The sequence below is a fragment of the Mercenaria mercenaria genome, chromosome 2 (genome assembly GCF_021730395.1).
Source record: "Mercenaria mercenaria strain notata chromosome 2, MADL_Memer_1, whole genome shotgun sequence".
Classification (NCBI taxonomy): Eukaryota; Metazoa; Mollusca; class Bivalvia; order Venerida; family Veneridae; genus Mercenaria; species Mercenaria mercenaria.
The window spans coordinates 31,957,473-31,979,653 of NC_069362.1; the positions used below are offsets into that span (position 1 = coordinate 31,957,473).

General features: G+C 34.9%; 1 protein-coding gene across 1 annotated transcript; it reads right to left on the bottom strand.

The window, feature by feature from the left end:
• Positions 1 to 379: 379 nt before the first annotated feature.
• LOC123563647 (mitochondrial uncoupling protein 4-like) lies at positions 380 to 19,394 on the bottom strand. Its single transcript, XM_053525107.1, has 7 exons — positions 19,257 to 19,394; positions 18,508 to 18,570; positions 17,650 to 17,734; positions 16,638 to 16,760; positions 13,032 to 13,079; positions 7,156 to 7,285; positions 380 to 5,923 (listed from the first exon to the last, which is right to left on the bottom strand). The coding sequence occupies exons 1-7, from the start codon at positions 19,279 to 19,281 to the stop codon at positions 5,852 to 5,854; spliced, it is 546 nt and encodes a 181-aa protein (XP_053381082.1). The 5' UTR covers positions 19,282 to 19,394; the 3' UTR covers positions 380 to 5,851.
• Positions 19,395 to 22,181: the final 2,787 nt, after the last annotated feature.

A 22,181-nucleotide genomic window follows, 5' to 3' on the forward strand; every position in this document is an offset into this window, starting at 1 on the left:
ACCTTTGGTTCCAGTGAGCTAAAAACTATAGATATGTAAAATCCTAGTATACCATGAACGTTGTTTAAGAAATGGCATGGTGAAAAGGGTTCTCATAATTCATAATTAAAGTCTATGATCTAACCCACTAAACATTGTAAACTAATTTTTTGTTTCAGACATATACAGAACAACTACACAGTGCCTCTGAAATTTGGTCAGATGAACAACATCTTTTGCAACAAAAATGCCATTCAACGTAAATGACAAATTCAATAATGTTTTTCTCTGCAAATCTAATATTTGACCCACTTACTTAATCTTACTGCAAGGTTTCATTTTCTGAAAAATAACCTCAAGTAGTAAGAATACACCACAATGGTTGCAAAAAGTAAATAAAGAAATTTTCAAACGTTACTTTATTCCAAATTCAATTTCATTATCAGATAGTATGAGATCTACAAACTAACAATACTTTTACATAGTCTAACAGCATTTAAACACATGTTATTACCTATACAAAAACTTGTTTAATATGATATGAAATACATGGTAAATTAAATTCAATGTAACATACAGAGCAAGTTACAAATAGTCAATATGATATACATATACAATAACATTAAAACTGAAACACATGTGACAAAGCTCCACTGATGTTTCCAAAACAAGTTTTAGCTTTGAAAACAATCATGTATACTTCTGTTAAACAATTTCCTACAGGTAGCACATCATAAAACTTGATTCACTAGCAGCACTTCATCACGACTAGTAATAAGGAACACAAAGCAACCTAATCATGACTTCATCATGTATCTATGCCCAACATTCTAAAATAAATAACATCATTGGTAATTCTGGTTAGAGTTAGAACACATGCTTTAAAACTATTGTATATACATTCATAAAATAATCAAGACGTTTGCATGATTTATCATCTCATATACAACGCTGCAGAGCTCAGGTAATTAGTTATATTTCTAAGCATTTAAACAATAAACTGTGGCATATCAGACAATAAACTACAAGAAAACCTTACTATTTCATTCTAACGCTCTGATAAAAATATATGCTTATCTACGTTCATTCATCATAATGAACCTGATGGCTTGTGGAAATATTTTGCACATCAACTCCATTGTCTATCACAGAATATACAATGCTTGATTTTCTTCTTTAACAAACGAACCAAGCCATGTTAGAACAAACAGTTGAACACATTATAGAGAAATATAATTATATCTCAACACAAGAGATAAAAGATTGCGCAAAATATATTGCTGTATGTACCTGTGACTATGTCACCAAGTTACCAGACTTTTTTATTATTTTGGAAATGTCAACAACATATGAGCCATGCCATGGGAAAACCAACATAGTGGTTTTGCGACCAGCATGGATCCAGACCAGCCTGCGCATCCGCGCAGTCTGGTCAGGATCCATGCTGTTCGCTAACAGTTTCTCCAATTCCAATACGCTTTAAAAGCGAACAGCATGGAGCCTGACCAGACTGCACGGATGCGCAGGCTGGTCTGGATCCATGCTGGTCGCAAAGCCACTATGTTGGTTTTCCCATGGCACGGCTCATATATATAAATCATTTTTTGACACAATATTTGGAAATGTGGGGTAGCTTTTTTATATTTGTTCAACAGTAACTGTATTCTTACCTAAACAAACATAAAAGCTTTCAAAGTAGCAAAACTGTTGTAAAACAGATCAAAGCACTAGAAATTAACTTTTAAGTTGAGAATTGGGAAAATACATATATTTTTGCTTTGGACCTGCCTCCATTTAACAAAGGTAACTCTGCAGTAAAACATATACAGCTATATAATTAACCAAGTGCCTTGCTATACACATTTCTCCTTATAACAAAATTCAATAAAAATTTGTCTGAGAGAGTAAAAACGTCAAAAAAATACATATTTCACTTTGAAGAAAATATAGAAAGGATTAACAATGTTGACAAAACTCAACTGACAAATCACTCTCTTTACACAGAAGATATAGGAATACAAGCAACAGTTTTAATATAACAATGACATAAATCTCAACTTTCACTATCCTAAACTACCATTACAGTAGTTGTGGTATGAATTATCATTACAGAATGATGAAGTATCACTGTATGTACTCAACAATGAAGCATCTCTTCATGTTCTAAACAATGAAATGTACCAATAAGTACCAAACGATGAAATATCGCTATGTGTACTTAGCGAGGAAGTATTGTAATATCTAATTACTGCAGAAATATCAGTACATAACAAGGAAGAACCGCTATATGTACTTAGCAAGAAAATATCAATATATTTCATTACCGAGGAAGTATCACTAAATGTACTTAACAGGGAAGTATGTACTTATCAAGGAAGTATCGCTTCAGGTACTTATCAAGGAAGTATAGCTGTATGTACTTCACAATCAGTCTGAAGGAATGTCATACAACACCATTTAGACACAAGATATCAATACAGGTAAATGTATAATAGAACAGTTAGTTCATCATAAAGAATTACTAAAGGTTACTTTTACAATGAACCTCTAAAACAAATCACTAAAACATGAACTTCATTAACTGATCTTAATTAATCAACACCGACAGCTGCCACCAAGTATACCATTGCTTATATGAAACAATGGTTCAATTGAAATCGGAGTAAATTTAGCTCAGGATTACACGGGTACCAAAAAGTGCAAACTTTTCTTAACAACAACTGCTCAAACTAAATTGAGCCGTGCCATGGGAAAACCAACAGTGGGTTTGCGACCAGCATGGATCCAGACCAGCATGGGCATCCGCGCAGTCTGGTCAGGACCCATGCTGTTCGCTTTCAAAGCCTATTGTAATTAGAGAAACTGTTAGCGAACAGCATGGATCCTGACCAGACTGCACGGATGCGCAGGCTGGTCTGGATCCATGCTGGTCGCAAACCCACTATGTTGATTTTTTCATGGTGCGGCTCAATTAAGGTTTCAAGATACAGTCAAGAAATCTTCTATGGATGGTCTTTAGGTATGAGGAATAGTTGAAAGCACTATGAATTGCATATAATTCATACAGTGAGATACTTTCACAACACTAAACAATAAATGGTAACTAGAAGATGCTTTTGAAGAAAAGCGCATGTCTCCCCTTGTGACCTTGACCTTTGACCCAGTGACCCCAAAATCAACAGGGATCATCTACTCAATAAGCCCTACCAGGAAATGAAGTTTGAAGAATCTAGGTAAAGTGGTTCTCGAGTTATTGATCGAAAACATTTTTTCATCTTCGAGCTCCTGTGACCTTGACCTTTGACCTATTGACCCCAAAATCAATGGGGATCATCTACTCAATAAGCCCTACCAGCATATGAAGTTTGAAGACTCTAAGTCGAATGGTTCTCCAGTTATTGATCGGAAACGAAGTGTGACGGACGGATGGACGGACTAACGGACGGACAGGGCAAAAACAATATGTCTCCCCCAGTAAGGGGAGACATAATTAAGTATATGTGGAGATGACAATGACAATCAGTCTACTTGAAGGAAATATGTCAACATTTACATGAGCTACAAAACATAACACTGAAAGAACATAGATGAGCCTCTGAATTCAGCACATACAATCAAATGGAAAGTTGAGCCGTGCCATGAGAAAACCGACATAGTGGGTATGCGACCAGCATGGATCCAGACCAGCCTGCGCATCCGCGCAGTCTGGTCAGGCTCCATGCTGTTCGCTTTTAAAGCCTATTGGAGTTGGAGAAACTATTAGCGAACAGCATGGATCCTGACCAGACTGCGCGCATGCGCAGGCTGGTCTGGATCCATGCTGGTCGCAAACCCACTATGTTGGTTTTCCCATGGCACGGCTCAGTTAATGTTTATACAATATCTTATCAACATACATAATACACATGACACAAAAATCTACATCTATTTCAGAACATTTTATTTTTCCTTTTTGGACCCTTTCTAAATGCTGAATGAGTATATTTTTTAACCTTGTTCTGCATGTTCAGGCCATTTTTTCCTTCAACATAGAATAGGATGGTTTTAAATTTTTCAAAATGTCAGGTTAGAAAATTCATATAGAAAAAAACATATGTTGTGCATTAGATTTATTGCTACAGCTGTAAGTTTTAGAAATATAAACGTAAGTGCATTTTGTAAACAAAAAAAAACCTCAATTACGTAAATTGGACAGAACTTTTATGACATGTGAAGCTATCATTAACAATATTTTTTATCAAAATAATAGACAGTTTTTATATTTTATACCAATAAACAAACTGGAAGGCAATATTGTAGACAATTCATTCGAATGAGAAGTTTTATCCACGGTTTTAAAGGTGGTCAATCACATTTAAACAACATTTAATGACATTTTTTACTTTTTGTATATTCTGGTAGAGAATTATTTAAGGAACAAAAAGACCGATTACATAGAGTTAGATTCCTATCTGAAATGTATATTTTATTATTTTTATAAAATTTTGTAATTACTCCCCTTTAATATGAAAGTATATAAAAAGCTGGATATTTCTTTTTATTTCGATACAATGTCTAGTTTTACATTTGCATTTGATAGACATATCAACTATTGAACAATCTGAACCAAAATGCAAGTTTAAAAGCTGTGTGTAGCTTCTGAATTAATTTATTTCCAATCTATCTTGGTTGCGCAACCAAGACAGGCAAAGGGAGGTAATAATAATTTTTCAAACTTGCGTTTCTAATGAATTCCATCTAAATACATAATTTTTAATGCAAATATTTTACAAATATATTACAATATGTCTAATATTTATACATTTATTTAGGCAAAGTATGTTTATCAAATTTATACTTATGATCTTGGCTGGGCAACCAGGATAGGAAAATGAAATTTTAAAAATACCTCCAGAGAAAATCTAATTTGTATCAAGTGTTAAGTGAACATAAATGAGTGTAAATGATCAGATGCTAAAGTTTTGATCAAATCCGTTACATGGCCAAGATCTGATTATCCACCTTTAATGGGTAATACTATATTAAGGCATAACCTCCTACATGCATAATCACCTTAGTAACTGCACTATGAGCAATACACTACATACTTAGTTTAGTCTATACTAATTTATTTAAGCCCACTTGTGATGAAAGCTTCAAGTTTATTTGAATACACTAAAGTCTGTTTCCTGGAAAAACCAGTACTTGTGTCAGGAGATGCGTTTTTGACCCCAGAGGTGCTCGAACAAATGACCCTTAGGTTAGTCCGCACCTTAACCACTTGACCTTACTCCACTACCTATCTGACATCAGAACATTGTCTTTAATTCATACATTTATTAACAAGATGTAAAACATTAAGATGACGCGTTACAGTTTATATAAAACCCACAGTGATTGAACACTGCTCATTATTTCTGTCTCCATTCATCTCCACTAAAGCAAAATACTAGTTTCTTCTGTCCAATTAAAAAGCAAAATATATGTAGCGTATATTTTGCAGAATTACAAGAATAAATATCATTATCACAAAACCGTCATGAAAATATATTCCAAAATAATGTTCAGCATAGAATATATCTCGTACTCTGGTTTACTGAGACTTTGTGATTTAGAAACACAAAATGGGGAAAACGTCAAAGTACACACACATAGTTTGTTAATCCTTATCATGCTGGACACGATTGGTTCTGCCTTTGTGACCAGTGTAGATCATGATCAGCCTGCATATCCATGCAGTCTGAACATGATCTGCACTGTTCGCTATCCAGTCAGTATCAATTTGGTAAGCACCCCTTTTAACAGTTAATGGTGCTGTCCAAATTGGAAGATGGACAAGTTCATTATAAAAATTTAGCACAGTAAGGGTTAATATCACAACTAAGACGATGATCTAGAATGATGATTGACCAGTGAATTTTCTCAGCTCTTCATATGTAATCCAGAAAGTTAGTGACCAGGGGGCCTGTAAAGAGACATATAAAATTTATATATTCTCACTTTAGCTGCATGTTTGTTTTGTTGAGTTTTAAGTCATAACAACACAATTTTAGGTAAAATTGCAACTTTCCAGCTTTTAACTGGTACAGGAAATTGCAAGGTGCCCCCAGGCTTTATTGTAGGCAAAGGCGGACACCTAGGTAGAACCACCGACTTTCCGTCAAAATTCACAACATCACAATTTTCACATAATTCAGCCATATCTAAAAATGAACTTGTAAAATTCTATATCATATAACATGTAGATTTACAGTTAGCGTTTTTTTATATTTTTTCGTTGTTAACCCAACCAGTGTTCCTCGATTCTGTACCAGTACAAACCTGATCTCAGCATGTAACTGCCAACTTCCCCACATGAATCAGAGGTGGAGGATGAATGATTTCAGACACAATGTCTACTATCAAATCGTCATGGAGAACATACGCACCACCCGTGGGTCGAACTTATGACTCAATGATCCGTAGACCTGGGCTCTCCCTATTGTTCTAAGCGGGCGGGCTTTTACAGTTAGCACGCAACTGAACCTTTATTGGACTAATTTCAGTAGACCCTTCTCTCACATATAGATATTTATTACACCTATGCTTTAACATAAAAGTATAAAACTGCAACAGTCATGTTTTAAAGAAAGAATTTTCATTCACACCCAACACTAAACATCCCTGCATATCTTGACATAAAGAAATACATCTATTACTCCCCTTCGACAGTAGTCGGAAAACCATGTACAAGCAAAGAAGCCTTCTTGCCCTCAGTTTTTGATTAAACATCGATAGATCCATGTAAACACACAAACCTCGCAATACAAAATATAAAACACTAAACAACATAGGGAACAATTTTTAACTACAAAATTTAAAGGGTTTCTGAACACCCTCAATTTGGGAAAAAGCAGTTTCATAGTTTTTGATACCGAGTAAATTTTTGGGGAGAAATTTGAAGTGATAACTGCTTTAATTATTAATGAAATCAGACCGCTACGTTAAGCTTTAAATTATATCCTATTTTATATCAACGATTTAATCTCTTCAATAACAAGTATTTTCCGTTTCTTTTTATGGTTTAAGTTTTCTGTATAGCTGTTAATTTGAATACACCCTTTCATTCATTTCATGCAACACATGTGTACTAGAAACAAAATAAATCCTTTTGAATTACAAAGAGTTAAGAAACAAAAAAAAAATAGAATATATTCATAGAAACATCCACCACAAGTTTTTTCTGTGGTTAACAAACCTTCCATCTTTGATTGGTTGATTCATGACTCGAGTTTTGACAACATCAGCCGGCGTACACATAATAGCTGCCACCACGCCAGCGCAGGCACTTTAACAAACAATTAAATAAATTTATTACATGTTTTTCGTGAATTGATTTTCTCCAATATTTCAAAAGCATTACAAAGATATACATTTTTCTGCACAATAAATCTGGTTATTTATGAGGATACCCTATAGTTTTATGTCAATAAAATTGTATCACTGTTCACTTTCACAGTACTTGCATTTTATCCAATTCTGAGAGAATTTTTTTAAAACAAAAATGAGTGAACAGGTAACTTTAAGCCTGGTAATTCAGAGTCAAAAATATCAGATACTAGTATACTTTTACAGGTGCAAGACTTAAAATTGGTAAAATCTGGTTAAAACCAATGAAGACATAATAAGACATGTTTGTAAAACACATATGCCTCCATGATGACTTGTCTCAGCCAACTGGGCATGAAAATTTTTTTATATATTTAAATACCGGGCCCAAACTGGTTATCAACCATAAGTCTGTTTAAATGGGCCAAAGGTTCTTTAGTTCTTGAGTGGGAACAATTTTCAGTCTCAGGACTGCTTGACCTTGACCTCTGACCTGCTAACTTTAAACAACAGGAGATATCTACTGTCCACAGACAATCACCCTATGAAGTTTGATGACTGCAGGCCATAACCTTCTTTAGTTACTGGACAGAAACTGTTTTCAGTCTCAAAGCCACTGTACCTTGACCTTTACCTACTGCCCCCACAATAGGGTCATCTACTAACCATAACAATCATCTTAGAAGTTCCACTGAGGTCCAACATCCTAAGTACAAAAAAAGGGAGTTTGCGTTCAAAAAAAACGCTTAAATGCCCCGGTGCATCCTTGTCGATACAAAGCAACCAAAAGTCCAAAACGAGTAAAGTCAAACTGATATCAGTGAGTTGAAAATGGGGAAAATGGTCCGGGTTACATCTGTATTAGTTACAAATCTTTCTTGTAAGGGTATTGATCAGACGAAATGGTCCCTTTAGTTAACTGGCATCCTTGCCCTATAAAAAGGCAACCTAAGTCCAAAACGAGTCAAGGTCAAACTGATTTAAAGGCGATGTTTGAAGATGAGGAATGTCACAGGTTACATCTGATTAGTACAATTCATCTTGTAAGCAGTTTTGATGCTAGAGAAACGCCCATTTGTTTAACCAAGAATGACCCATATAAGCAACCAAAGTCCAAAAGAGTAAAGGGTCAAACTGATGTCAGTAAATTTTAAAGATGAGGAATGTCACAGTTACATCTGTTTTAATATAAATTCATTCTGTAAGCGGTATTGATCTAGAGAAACGTCCCCTTTGGGTTTAAAAACCAAGAGATGGCCCATAAAAAAAGAAAACCAAAATAACAAACGGCCCATTGTTAACTCGTACGACGGACGGACAACGGACGACAGAACAATCACAAATTGGCCTCCCGCACAGTAGAGCTGGGGCATAAAATAACATATTTCATCAAGTGATAAAAGAGTTATCAGGTATCCATTTAGTTGAGAAAATAAAATTTCCCTGACTTTTCCCTACTAAACCCGTACTTTTCACTGAACAATACCATAATGCCACCATATTTTTTCGGCCTCCTCTTCCCCTACAGCTGTCCAATCTACCCTTTTAAATTTATTTTGGATAATATAAGACAGTTTTCTCTGGAGGCAAGGTTGAAAAGCCTTTCATTTTCAAAATTCCAAAGTTAACATAAAAATGAAATTGAATCAAACACTTTAAATTAGTTTATACACATTACACCAAATGTGTTTGGAAATACTTATAAATACTGCTTGAAGACGCCATGCCACGACCATTTTAAAACCCAATTTCTGACAAAGTACACTCCTATTACGCTACACATAAATCTGACAATAGCTACTGAAGCTCTTTCTGACGACCCTTCGCTAGCCAATCAAAACAACTTACAACATTCTGCAAGCTTTAAAAACCCTTTGGGTTTTTTATATCTACAATTTTAATGTCGAAAGATGTCAAATAGCCGGTTAGCTCAGTGGGTGGCACTTCTCTGTAAGCGAGAGGTCCTGGTCGTGCCCTGGTTAACTACAAATTTTTCTTACTCTTTGACTTCGAACAAGTTGTCTGTTTGGGGTTTCAAACAAAAATAGATTTGCGAAAAAAAATAGAAAATATTGAAAATCCAAAATAACAGAAGACAATGTGAATGGGTCTTCTCTATCTTCGTTTAGAAGATAAGTATTTAGTCAGATTGCATTTTAACATCAACCCGAATTTCCTTTCCCCTGACTTTTCTAAAGTTCCCCTTTTCATTGAACATTTCAAGATTTCCTAAAAAAATTTTCACTGACCTGAAAAACATCTTTTTTCCCGACTTTTCAAGTAAAGTGGCAACCAGGTTTGGTTATGTCTCATGCAGTTGGTACCATTTTGGTGAAGTAGTGAATAAAGTTTCATTCATTTATAATAAGAAATAACTGAGATATGAGTTGGCAGAGAATCATTAAGATGGCATTATACATGCCGGCACTGTGGTATAGCAATAGCTCTTGTGATGCTCATCACTGGGAGCTAGAGAGAATATGTTTGGCAAAATGTGAACCAAAGTTATGATGCTTGCCCTGTGAGGTCATACCATGATGCTAATGACGTGTGTGGAGTTTTGAAAGCATTCAGCCTAATACTAAATACTAAAATTGAGAAACTGCTTACATAAATACTTCCACAAATCATTTAGTCAAAATTGGACAGAATTTTGATAAAAAGAAAGCTAGAATTAAGTATCTTGTCCTGCTGAAAGTTTGACTACATTCTGTTTGGTAACTTTTGAGAAACATGCTCACAAGCTTAACTTTTACAACACAGACGCTGACGAAAGGGTGACGACAATAGCTCAAAGAAATTCAGCTAAAGATACCAGAACAAGTCATAAAGCACCATATTAAAAACACAATTATAGATTTTAATATAATATATTTATGCAAGGCTCTTATTTTGATACATTTACAAGGCTATAGAGTCACAGGAATATAAAAAATAACAAGCTTTCAAAACTAGGAATGCTTCAGTACTTTTTATATGCTGTCAGGAACAATGATATCAATATCGAAAGGAATACAATGGCAATCTTAAAAGTTGATGATGAGTATAATCTGTGTTAAGGATATTTTTCCAACTTTTTAACCTTTTTTAAAACACACTCCAACTTAACCTTGAAATCCAGAACAACCCATTATCAGGTAAGATGATTTGTTTAACAAATAATCCCTTCACAGTATCATGTCCCCAAAATCTGAAAACACACAAAATCCCCTTCACTGGCTCACTACACTTTCTTAATGCCCTAAAGCCATATCCCATAAAATCTCCTGAATATAGTTATTTGTTCTGTTATAATATCATATAAATAGACAGACTGAGACGTTCCCTTCAGCTGAGAGGTCTGGCACATAACAACCCTCACAAAATTCCTCAATTTGTATACCAGTAAGCAATATCACAAATACGGGTAGGCTTATCAAATTTTGCACTTTTGAGGCAATAGATTTAGTTTTCTACTTCAAGTCCAAGTGAGCCTGTAACTACTGCCAGGAGTGGAGCTTGAACCTTTAAACATTAAATCTTTAGTCATAATCGATCATTCCAGTTGACTGTTGTTTTTTTTTCAGGCTAAACATGTGTCCAAAAATGCTCCAAGAACAATTCAGATAGCATGACTTTTTATTTTAGAACAGTGTCAATGTTTTCTGACAAGAATATTTTAAGTTTTTATTAAAGTTTTTATTAAATAGATAAGGGCAGGTAATGTGTGTGTGTTGAGAGGGGACACAAGGACATTCTAATATTTTTTTAAAAACACCCTTACGCTAAAATGAGGTCATTTAACGTGGTGTGAACACACGTTTTTAGTTCAACCAAGAAAGAGCGCTACGGTTTTTATCACTTTTTTAGATTAAGACATATCAGAATAGAAATAATGTATAGAAAAAGGTGTTTTAACACTTTTAAACTCGGCGTAATACCATACAAATAATTTCATTGGGCTGTGCCCTCTAAAATTTAAATTGCCCAACGTATAACCGCCCATCGGCATAAAAGTGTTAAACTATAAATTATTTCTTAATATAAAACAGATTTTTATATTCCACTACACACAAATTTAAAAATCAGACCAGCAGTTCTAACAAGATTTTCAAGTTTCCCCCTACTACAATTATTTCAAAAGCTGAGCCTGCTTTCTGCAAGAAGGCTTTTAAATTTTTTCCATATATACAACAGGAAAAGTGACCATGCCTCTGCTGCCATGTTTTTGACAAATCAGAATTTTAACAATCCTGGTAGAGGGTCACACAAGGACCATTTCTATGAAATTATTTTAAAATCGGTTCTGCATTTTAATACAATAAGATTTTTAAAGTTTCTGCTATATACATACAGTTGAACTTTGTTAACTCAGACTCTTCTGGACTGACAAAATTTGTTTGAGTTATTGAACAATTTTTATTAGACAGGAATTTTGCCGGGACCAGATGATGAATTCGAGTGAATGGTGGTGTATGAGTTATATGAGTTTGAGCGAACAAAGCTGGACTGCATAAAGAAAAATGACGAATCGGAATAATCTGAACAATTTTGGCAGAGGGTCACACACTGACCATTTGTGTAAATATTTCTTTTTAAAAATTTGACTAGCGAAATAGGAGGAGATGTTTTGAATATTTCTATTTTACCTCTGCACCCAGTGCAATTAAAAAAGGAACTGTTTTGAACAATTTTGGGAAAGGGAAGACCATGCAAGAACATCCAGGCCAAGTTTATCAACTCCACCAAATGGTTCAGAGAAATCTGTTGAAAAAATGGTGGATTGGACAAAAGGGTCAGGTGGATGGTGAAATCACAATAGCCCAACCAGCATTTCTGCTCAGTGACAAAAAAAAATTTTTTAGACGGGTCTCCATCCCCCTCAAGGTCTTCTCCCGAGACCATTATTTCTGAACAAGAGAGTCCCAGAGTCAAGATAATAAAAATACTTTGCAAAACAACGTACTTTAATTTAAACATAAAAATCGCAAGAAAGTTTTGCCTATTTCTGTTTAAAAAAGACTATAATTTTTGAAGGCCAGAATGAGTGAAATCATACTGAATATCGGTGGGCACAAATTTTTAGCTTTCTGTTGCAAAAATCCATAAAATTTAATACCAAAGAATACAGAATTTCCAAAATTTATCTTTGAAATTTGAAATCAACCAAAAATGGGAAACAAAAGAACTTTATCCCAAAATGAAAAATAAATGATTATCACAGTGACCCTTTTCCTTATCATTACCCGTTTAAAATTCTAAAATGACTGTCCATCAATTAATTGGCAGCAACCATTATATTCAACTCAGTTCACTGAAATGTATGACTAATACAAAAGGCAAACCAGGTCAGCCTCAATCTGGTCGCATGTCAAAAAAGGAAAATCAACAAGGAGCTCGTTCAATAAACGCTTGATGCCCCCGTGGCATTCTTGTCAATAAAAGCAACCCAAGTTCAAAACGATCAAGTCAATCAAACGAGTCAGGTGACTGAAGAAGGATGGTCACAGGTTAATCTGCATAGTATCAAGCCATTCAAGAAGGGGTATGAGCTAGACAAAAAGTCCATTTGTTAACCTCGTACAGACGACGACTAGGGACAGACAGGAAAACACTAATCCTCCCACATCAGTAGATGCCGGGGCAAAAAAGGTTAACAGAACTACCTCCCATGTGACAAACAGCTCTCTGAACATTTGCACCCATCCCCCCACAACCACGTACACTAAATCTGTGAAAAATTGAAACGAAAAGCATGGGCAACATTGTGAACTCTGAAATATATACGTTCTACATGAAGTACTTCTGATAATACTTGGGGTTGAGACTAACAAAGACAAATAATATTCCTGGCTTTTCACTAACCAAATTCTAACTTCAACAGACCAATACACTTTATATTGTCAGCCTGTTTCTCGCTACAACTGACACCAATTTACTGTTTATTTTCATTCAGTTTCAAACATTTTAAAGTTTAACAGTCTAAAAACACAGATATACAGGGTGATCCATATAAATGATAACAAAAAATAACTTTAAACTTGTCAGTTTTGAAAATAACATATTGAAAAATAAAATTAGCATACACATGTAAGTTTTTTTACACAAAACATCATTTTAAAATACGTCACTTCATCATTACAAACAGATTTCAAAATGCCTCCTCGATTTGCAAAACGAGCTGTAAACAACTCGAAAGTTGCTTGCTGTCACCAGTGTTTTCATGCGTCATCTCTAACATAATTAAAAAACTGAAACTGCTTATTTATTAAAACGCCAATTTTACACATAGTATATTCACGGCGTTGTACATTAAATATACCAATTTATATAGCGCAAAAGGGCGCTTACATAGTTCAAATGCACCACACAGGCCAAATCATCCTACAGTACAGACATAACCCGACGACCAAGGACAGATGAGACAAAGCCCCAGACAGAGAGACCAGAAATCAGATACAGGCTTATCCGGCTAACTTAGCCTAAACCCTCGTTTCGAATAACAGCCTGGTCTTAACGTGCCCAGTTAACACTGAAAACCCGCAAGATTCCCCGGGTCCTGACCATACACTCAGTGGTGGAAACACGAAAAGCGTTCCTGAAAATTCCCGATACTGCCGGGATCACCCCGACCTCAGGATTGGAACCCATTGCAAACCCGAGCTATCCGTCCACCAATAACGGAGAATTTGTTTGTCAAGTTTAACCGATATAACGTCACTAACAAACCCATAGCAGTGTTTCACAAGTGCTTAATACAAAGAAAATAAAATCTGTTGTTATAAGATCCTTTGACCACAGTAAATAAACAATTTCTTTAATGTCATGCTTAACTAAATCTTTCCTTTTTTAGTTCTACCAGTTAAAATAATTTGATATTTGGGCACTGTAAATTCAGATTCAATTACTTTCCAATGATTACTTAAAAATCACATGAATTAACAGACTGTCCGAACACAGCCAAGCTTAACTTTGAATTGTGTACAGAAAGCGGGAATAACACTAAGTTAAATACCCTAGGTCTTTAATCCAGAATCTGCATTTGTTTTGGAGATAGTAACGTGCATGCAGACTTCAAAACAGAAGCTTTTATGATAAAAGGGGACATAATTTCGCAAAATACATGTCAATTATGAACTTGATGCTATACCTAATTTCATAACTCCAAGAACGTTAATTTCATCATATTGCATAGTTTTTGAGATAGTAGTTGCATGCAAAACTTTAATCAGGATTTTGTTAAGTCCCAAAGGGGGCATAATTTGGCGAAAATACATGTCAGAGTTATGGAACAATGATATCACCTATTTATAACCCGAAAGCACATGTGAGTTCAATCAATATCTGCATTAGTTTGAGAGGTACTTGCAGGCAAACTTTAACCAGGTTTCTTAGCCCAAAAGGGAGAAATAATTTAAATGAACTACACTTCTTGCATCAAAACTTAACGAAGGGATGCGACCCGACGCCAGGGCGTTCAATAGCTCGGACTATTCTTCAAACAGTCAAGCTTTTTTCTGGACAATAAAGTTATTACAAAAAGTATGTGTAAACAAGATACAAAATAAGTCAGTAAATGTATCAAAATCAAGTTTTAAAGATAGAAATTAACACTTTAAAAAGATCAAAAGAAAAGGTTTTGTTGTTTGTTTGTTTGTGTTTTGGTTTAAACCCGTTTTTTCAAAGTATTTCGTCATGTAACGGTGCATTAACCTAACCAGTATTCCGATTTCGTACCAGTAAACCTGTTCTCCCATTAACTGCCAATTTTCCCCACATGAATCAGAAGGGAAACAAAGATTTCAGACACAATGTCTTATCAAATAGTCAGCAGAACATACCCCCCCCCAAAGGGACCAAACTCGCGACCCCGAGATCCGTAGACCAACGCTCTTACCTACTGAGCTAAAAGGAAAAGGTAGCTAATAAATACCAAGTGATAGCAACTGAATAAGAAACAAGACCATCACCTCCGGGTGTCATCGCTCATCTGCGAGTGCTTGTCAGTATGTAAGAAAGGAGTTTTTGTTCAGAATTTCTAAGTACAAATAGGGCCATAATTCTGACAAAATGCAGGTTAGTGTTATGGTTCTTAGCCTACATAGTCATCTAATAAAGATAAACAAGTGTGCAAAGCTTCAAAGCTGTAGCTCTTATAGTTTCTGAGAAAAGGTGAACCTAAACAAAATTTTTTAATCAAACTCAACTTTTCTAAGCAAAAAAGGTGGACCTAAACAAAAATTTTAAGGTTTCGATGGGGGCCTTGAGAAACAAAAATCAAACAAACACCAAATCATAGAAAGAAAGTTTTTTGACATGAAAAATGAAAAAGCAGTAAAACATGTATATTACTTTACGAAACAAGTGTCAGTATACGATATAAACATTGGGAAATTTCCGGAAAGGGCTGCCTAAAGGGGCTCCACTTCCGGACAGTTAAACGCCTTTAAAAACTCACCATTTTCAAAGAACATTAAAACATGTTCGTTTTGATGCATTTGCAATAGCGTGCGAGTGGTGAAATTTGCATAACAAGGTGGGAACACAGTTTTCAAACAATTGTTTATCTTTATTTCTTTACAAATGGCATTCATTACAAAGGGAGACAACGTTCCTGAAATTATTTTAAGTACAAATGGCATTCATTTTCAAAGGGAAACAACTTTTTCCGATTATTTTAAGTAAAACTTTGAGAAAAAGTTGTCTCCCTTTGAAAATGAATGCATTTGTAAAGAAAAAATGATAAACAATTGCTGAAAACTATGTTCCACCTTGTTACGTGAAATTCACCACTCGCACGCTATTGCAAATGCCCTCAAAACAAAAATGTGTAACTGTTCTTTGAAAATGGGGAGTTTTTAAAGGCGTTTAACTGTCTGGAAGTGGAGCCCCTTTAGGCAGCCCTTTTCCGGAATTCAATGTTATATCATATACTGACACTTGTTTCGTAAAGTAATATACATGTTTTACATGCTGTTCAATTTCATGTTTAAACAACTCTTTCTTTCTATGATTTGGTGTTGTTTGATTTTTGTTTCTCAAGGCCTCCATCGAAACCTTAACCAAGGAACTAAAATTTTCGAAGAGGGCCATAATTTTGACAAAATGCATATCAGAGTTATGGTTCTTGGCCTACATAGTCGCCTAATGTTGACAAACAAGTGTGCAAAGTTTCAAAGCTGTAGCTCTTACAGTTATTGAGAAAAGGTGGACCTTAAAAATTTTAACCAATGCTGATGCGAACGCCAATGATCAAGTGACGACAATACCTCGTAGATTTTTTAAAAAATCAGACAAGCTTAAAATATAAAATGACCAAGTGAAAATACTACCTTGGTGGATGACCCTCCAGTCTCCGACGACCTTCCATCTGCATATTTACTTTGATAAGGTCAGTAGGGCTAGCAATAAATTGTCCCAGTGCCCCAGCTGTTGATCCCACTATTACACCTTTCCTGAAAATAAAACACAAGTTTCCAGCTTTACCTTACCTCATACACAATAACACGGTCAAAACTCCACTTTGCCTGAAAAATTATCACACTCGATGTATCATCTTCATATCCTGAAATAAAATATCACACCGATCTTTTAATATTACTTTTACGAAACGCAATAGCACAGCATTTCTTCTTTTACTAACAAGCAAGAGATATTGTAACTACTATACATAACATGTATTGCTTTACAAAACACAACTGCCTAGCATAAAATGACAACCCCTTCATAGAAACAAAATTATCCAGTACAGTCCTGAAAGAGACAAATATTGTCCTACAGAATATTCCCACTGTTTCTTTGTCCTAGACGGTTTACACCTACAATTTTTTTGTATTTGAGCTAACACAACCACATGGGGAGAAGGTTTCCTTATACTATCTGGTTCATCACGATGAAATTAGTGACTGTGTGCATCTATAAACTAGGTTATTCTCCCAGTTGCCTTCATTTCATGGAATTGATATTTCTAGGTGGTGCCCCCATGGCTGTTTTATATTTCCTTTATGTATGTCTTTAAAAGCCAGTGAGGTTTGTACAGTGCTATGAGGTTTGTACACTGCCACAGGGTTTGTAGAGCCGAGAGGTTTGTACAGTGCCTTGTCGTTTGTGCCTTGTCGTTTGTACAGTGCCATGAGATTTGTACAGTGTCATGAGGTTTGTACAGTGCCACGAGGTTTGTACAGAGCCACGAGGTTTGTACAGTGCCACGAGGTTTGTACTGAGCCACGAGGTTTGTACAGTGCCACGAAGTTTGTACAGTGCAACGAAGTTTGTACAGTGCCACGAGGTTTGTACAGTGCTTTTACCTCATTATTGTATATAAAAAATTTGTTTAAATCTTACCACAATGAGAAAGTTCCATCTTTATTCTTTTTGAACACTCTGTCTCTGAGTACCTCATAGATATTCATTCTACAGCCAGTGTACACTGAAACAATACAAGTTTTTGTACTATATCATACATAAATACAGTGCCAGAGTTGTCAACATAATTTACCCAATGCTGTCTCAATTCCTCATCTCTATATTTTATGAAATATTCAAGCATTTTTCATCCAAAAGAGTGATTTTATTTGCTGAATAAAATTACTGTTTAGACTTTGAATGTACAGGAATTATATCATCAATTATCCACCAAACAAACTTGCCTGTATTGTGTTTACTCATCTGAGCACAAGTAAAGACGAACAGTCAATTTATGGAAGAGCCAATATCCACCAAACAAACTTGCCTGTATTGTGTTGTACTCATCTGAGCACAAGTAAAGACGAACAGTCAATTTATGGAAGAGCCAATATACCGTTATGTAAAAATAATGGTTTTATCATGATTGTAGAATAACATTCATACTTTCAGCCTTCCTTGTTTTATAGGAAAGGAAATAGGGATGCTGGCGGCAAGTAATTTTGCCTTTGCGACAGATGTGCAGGCTGATCTTGGTCTGCACTGTTCGCTATTCAGCCAGTAAATTTTCAGTGAACACCCCTTCGAATAATAAATGGAATTGAAAAATTGAATGAAGGACCAGTCCATTCTAGAAATTTAGCAAGCTTAAGCAGGTAATGTGTGCACTAAAAACTTTCAAATGATTGTGGACAGCTAGGTAGTATGACTTTAATAAAGATGTATTAAATAACTTGAATAATTATATTAACTGTGAATGCTGTCTTCAAAAACTAGATATAAAACTGTTATACTTACCTATATGTCTGTATAGAGCTGGTGGAACACCCTGCCATAGTTTGAAAAATCCCTCCTCTGTAACTGTAAATTCAAAATGATTAGTAATGTATGAAATAGTTACTGACCTATGACTAACAAATGCATGGAATTAAAAGTTACTGACCTATGATGGACAAATGTATGATATAATTAGCGATCTACGAGTAAGAAATATATGGGACAGTTAAGTTACAAACTGTACTGACCTATGACAAACAACATATGACCTATGATTTACAAATGCATGAAATACTTACTAACCTATGACTTACAAATGTATGAAATAGTTATTGACTGAGTCTATTTACTAACAAGTATATGAATACTTATAACTGACCTATAATGTTTGAAATACAATGAATAAGAAATGTATGAAAAGTTTGTTCCCAACCTATGATTTACAATGTATGAAATCGTTACTTACATGTGACTAACAAATGTACAAAAATTAGTTGCTGAACCATGACTAACTGTAATATATACAGTTTTTTGAGAGAACACTTGTTTTTTTTACTGTGAAACTTTATCAATGTAACAGAATAACTGGACTTTTAACACCAGTACAAAACTGAGTACTAAAACTTGAAGACTTATCATTTTTCATGACAAGCAAAAAACATCACAATAAAATCACCTTAATCCTAAAGCAAATCTATAGGTTAAATACCACCACATACATAGTGCATAAACAAAGAAACTGTACCAATAAAATCTTTTTATCGACTTACCAATTCCATGTAATATTTTCAACATGCCTCTATTTGAGTGAGAAACAGTAGTTCCAGACACATTTATCTCCCCTTGAATCTGTAACCTAGTCTTTGTTAAATCCAGCGGATACGTCACTAAAATTCATATATTGTTCATTTGAATAATATTAGGTCAAACTGAAAACAAGGAAAATATCGAAAACACATATGACTTTTTTTCCAATCTATGAGACAAGTATTCCAAATGGAAGACAAAATTTTAAATATGAGATAATCGTATCTCACACTTGTTGTCTCACAATGGTACCACGTTATTTTATGCTGAATTTGCAAGATCTTTCAAATAGTCAGATAGCAGTAGATTTTTTGAAAATCATGCACTTGGTAACATTACTGTTATAAAAACTGAAAAACGGTACATAATTCTAATAATGTGGTAACCACAATAACAGGGGAGAATAGTCAGATCATGAAAAGATCTTGCCCAGTGAAGTGACATATTTCCTATTTGCTTCCAAGAAAACCACATCTATCTACACTGAAACTTAACTGAATGAACTATATATTTTCAAAATAACCCATCATCTATAGACCATGTTTCATAAAAAATCTTGTACGAGTGCAGGGTCTATCCTTTGAGACTGACGAATGGACAGACTGATGTACAAATGATTGAAATAAGGATGAAATAAAATAATGTGTAAATTCTCAGTGTTGCTTTTTACCTATGTTCCAGGTTTAATAAAAAAAATCTCTTGTACTTCTAAAGTTAATGCAGAATCCACCATTTGTGAATGATTAATGAACAGACAGGTGGACAAATGGATCCATAAGTAAACCCAGAAAATAACATGCATGTTATCAATATTGTCTTCTATCTTTATACAACAAGTTTCAGAAAAAAATCTTGTGTACTTTTGTAGGATCTCACTTTGGCTCGTTGCCATAGCAACCACATCAGTTATGAAAGCAACAGCATACAAGAATATGCATATTCTCTATACTGTCTGCATGTGTCGTCTATCCATGCACCAAATTTCATGAAGAAATATCTTTGCGACTAATAAATCTACCATGCCTCAGTTTATATTGTCCAAAACCCCATTTCTGGAAATGTTCAAACCCCCTTTTTAAGGACAAAATATCAGCTGGATCACTCTGTCATCTACATTTTAAGTTTGCCGTTTGCTTCAATTTCAAACTGTTTTAAAAAAAATCTTAAAACTTCATATAATTTATTGCACCTAAAATGAGGCTTTTCATAATTATGTGAAATTCTAATTCTGTTACTATATACCAAATCTGACTAAAAGTGCCTCTTAAACGTTTTGAGCCAGTGTGACACCTGCTCAACCCATTTTGAGATAATGTGATATATGTTCAAAACAAAGACTTGAGAAATTTCATCCTGATCCTCATAAGCCTTCTATGTTCATAGACACTCCTGGTTAAATGTTTAAATCCTTGTTGATACTTAATCTAATACTCTAAGTAGCATACACAGTATGTTACAGGTGTGTAATTTTTCCCAGAGGAATTCTTCTTAAGAAACCTTTGAAAAGTGTTATCCCGTTTGATCATAAAGTAACCAAAATTGCCATGTAAGAAAATAGTACAGGCAGTAGAAATAAGGTTAATACAGACCTGTTTTCAGCAATTTTTTCAACTGCTGAAGCGATGAGAAGGGAGGTATTTATATAGAACCTTCATGAAATTTGTTTGAATTGCCCCCCTTGATTGCTGCTGAAGGCTTCGAGGGTGTGGTAGTGACAGAAGCATTTCCATTGGCTGCACCAGTTTGTGGAATATCTTGATTTGGCATTATGAATGGGTGTAAATCTGGTTGACTAACAATGTTTATAAATACTTGTCAAACTAATATGCAAGATTTCATGATCCATGGCTTTGTGGAGGCCCGTAATTTAAAGAAAAAAATTTATTGCAATAATTGCAGACAAGAGCCCAAACTGGACTAAGTCGCTTACCTGAAGACGATTTTTTCTCATCAAGTTTGGTGAACATCCATTAAGCAAATGGGCTAAAGGCTATCAAAAGTTTTTTTTTTCTAATTTTTGTTCTGATAGTCCCAAAATGCATAACCATTAGAGCAAACCTAAGACTGGTCCAACCAAAGGTGCTAAAGATCAAATACGCTTTTGTATGGTCCATCAAGTTCACATGAGTATGTTGTTAAAAAGATTTTCAGCTCTTGCAGCTCCTATAGATCTACAGTCAACACTAAGAAAAGACCATAAAACAATGTTACTGTAAAACAGAGATCTTTCAAGCATTTCACAAGAAGAAGTTGTCTAAAGATTGTTTTCTATTTTAAGCCAATCTGAAAAACAGAGAGAGAGAGGTACAACATGTACATGTAAGGTTTGTTGAAGTAACATCATGTGGTTTATGAGAACAGGCTGATTAAAAGTTTTTTTCTATTTTTAGGTCTGGCAGTGCATGAGAATAAGTTGTTTAAAAGGTTTTTTCTATTTTAGATGTTTGTAAAAGGCTGCTACAGCTTGCAGAGGTCCATCACCTGGTAATGAAAAGAGGTCGTTCAAAGGCTTTCAATGTTTAGCTATGGCTGCACCTAAAAATGGGTGCAGTCTCACTGTGGATCCATTTGAACAAATTTAGATAAAAAGGTTACATGGGTGCTACAGACCAAGTTGTGAAGGGAAAATTTTCTTGTTTCACCTAACAATTTCTATTTCTAGCTCTAGCTGTGAAAAGGGCCAAGTGGAAAAAATTTGAATAAATCCTTTAAAAGGTTTTCTAACTTTTAGCTCTGGCTGCCCATACAAACAGCCAAACTGATTTGGACCATACAAACAAATCGAAAGAAGGTCCATACCAGGGGTGCTAAATAGCCAAATGTGATGTAATTTTGACCATATTTCCGAAAGAAAATTAAAATTAAAAATGTTGACGCACGACAATGGA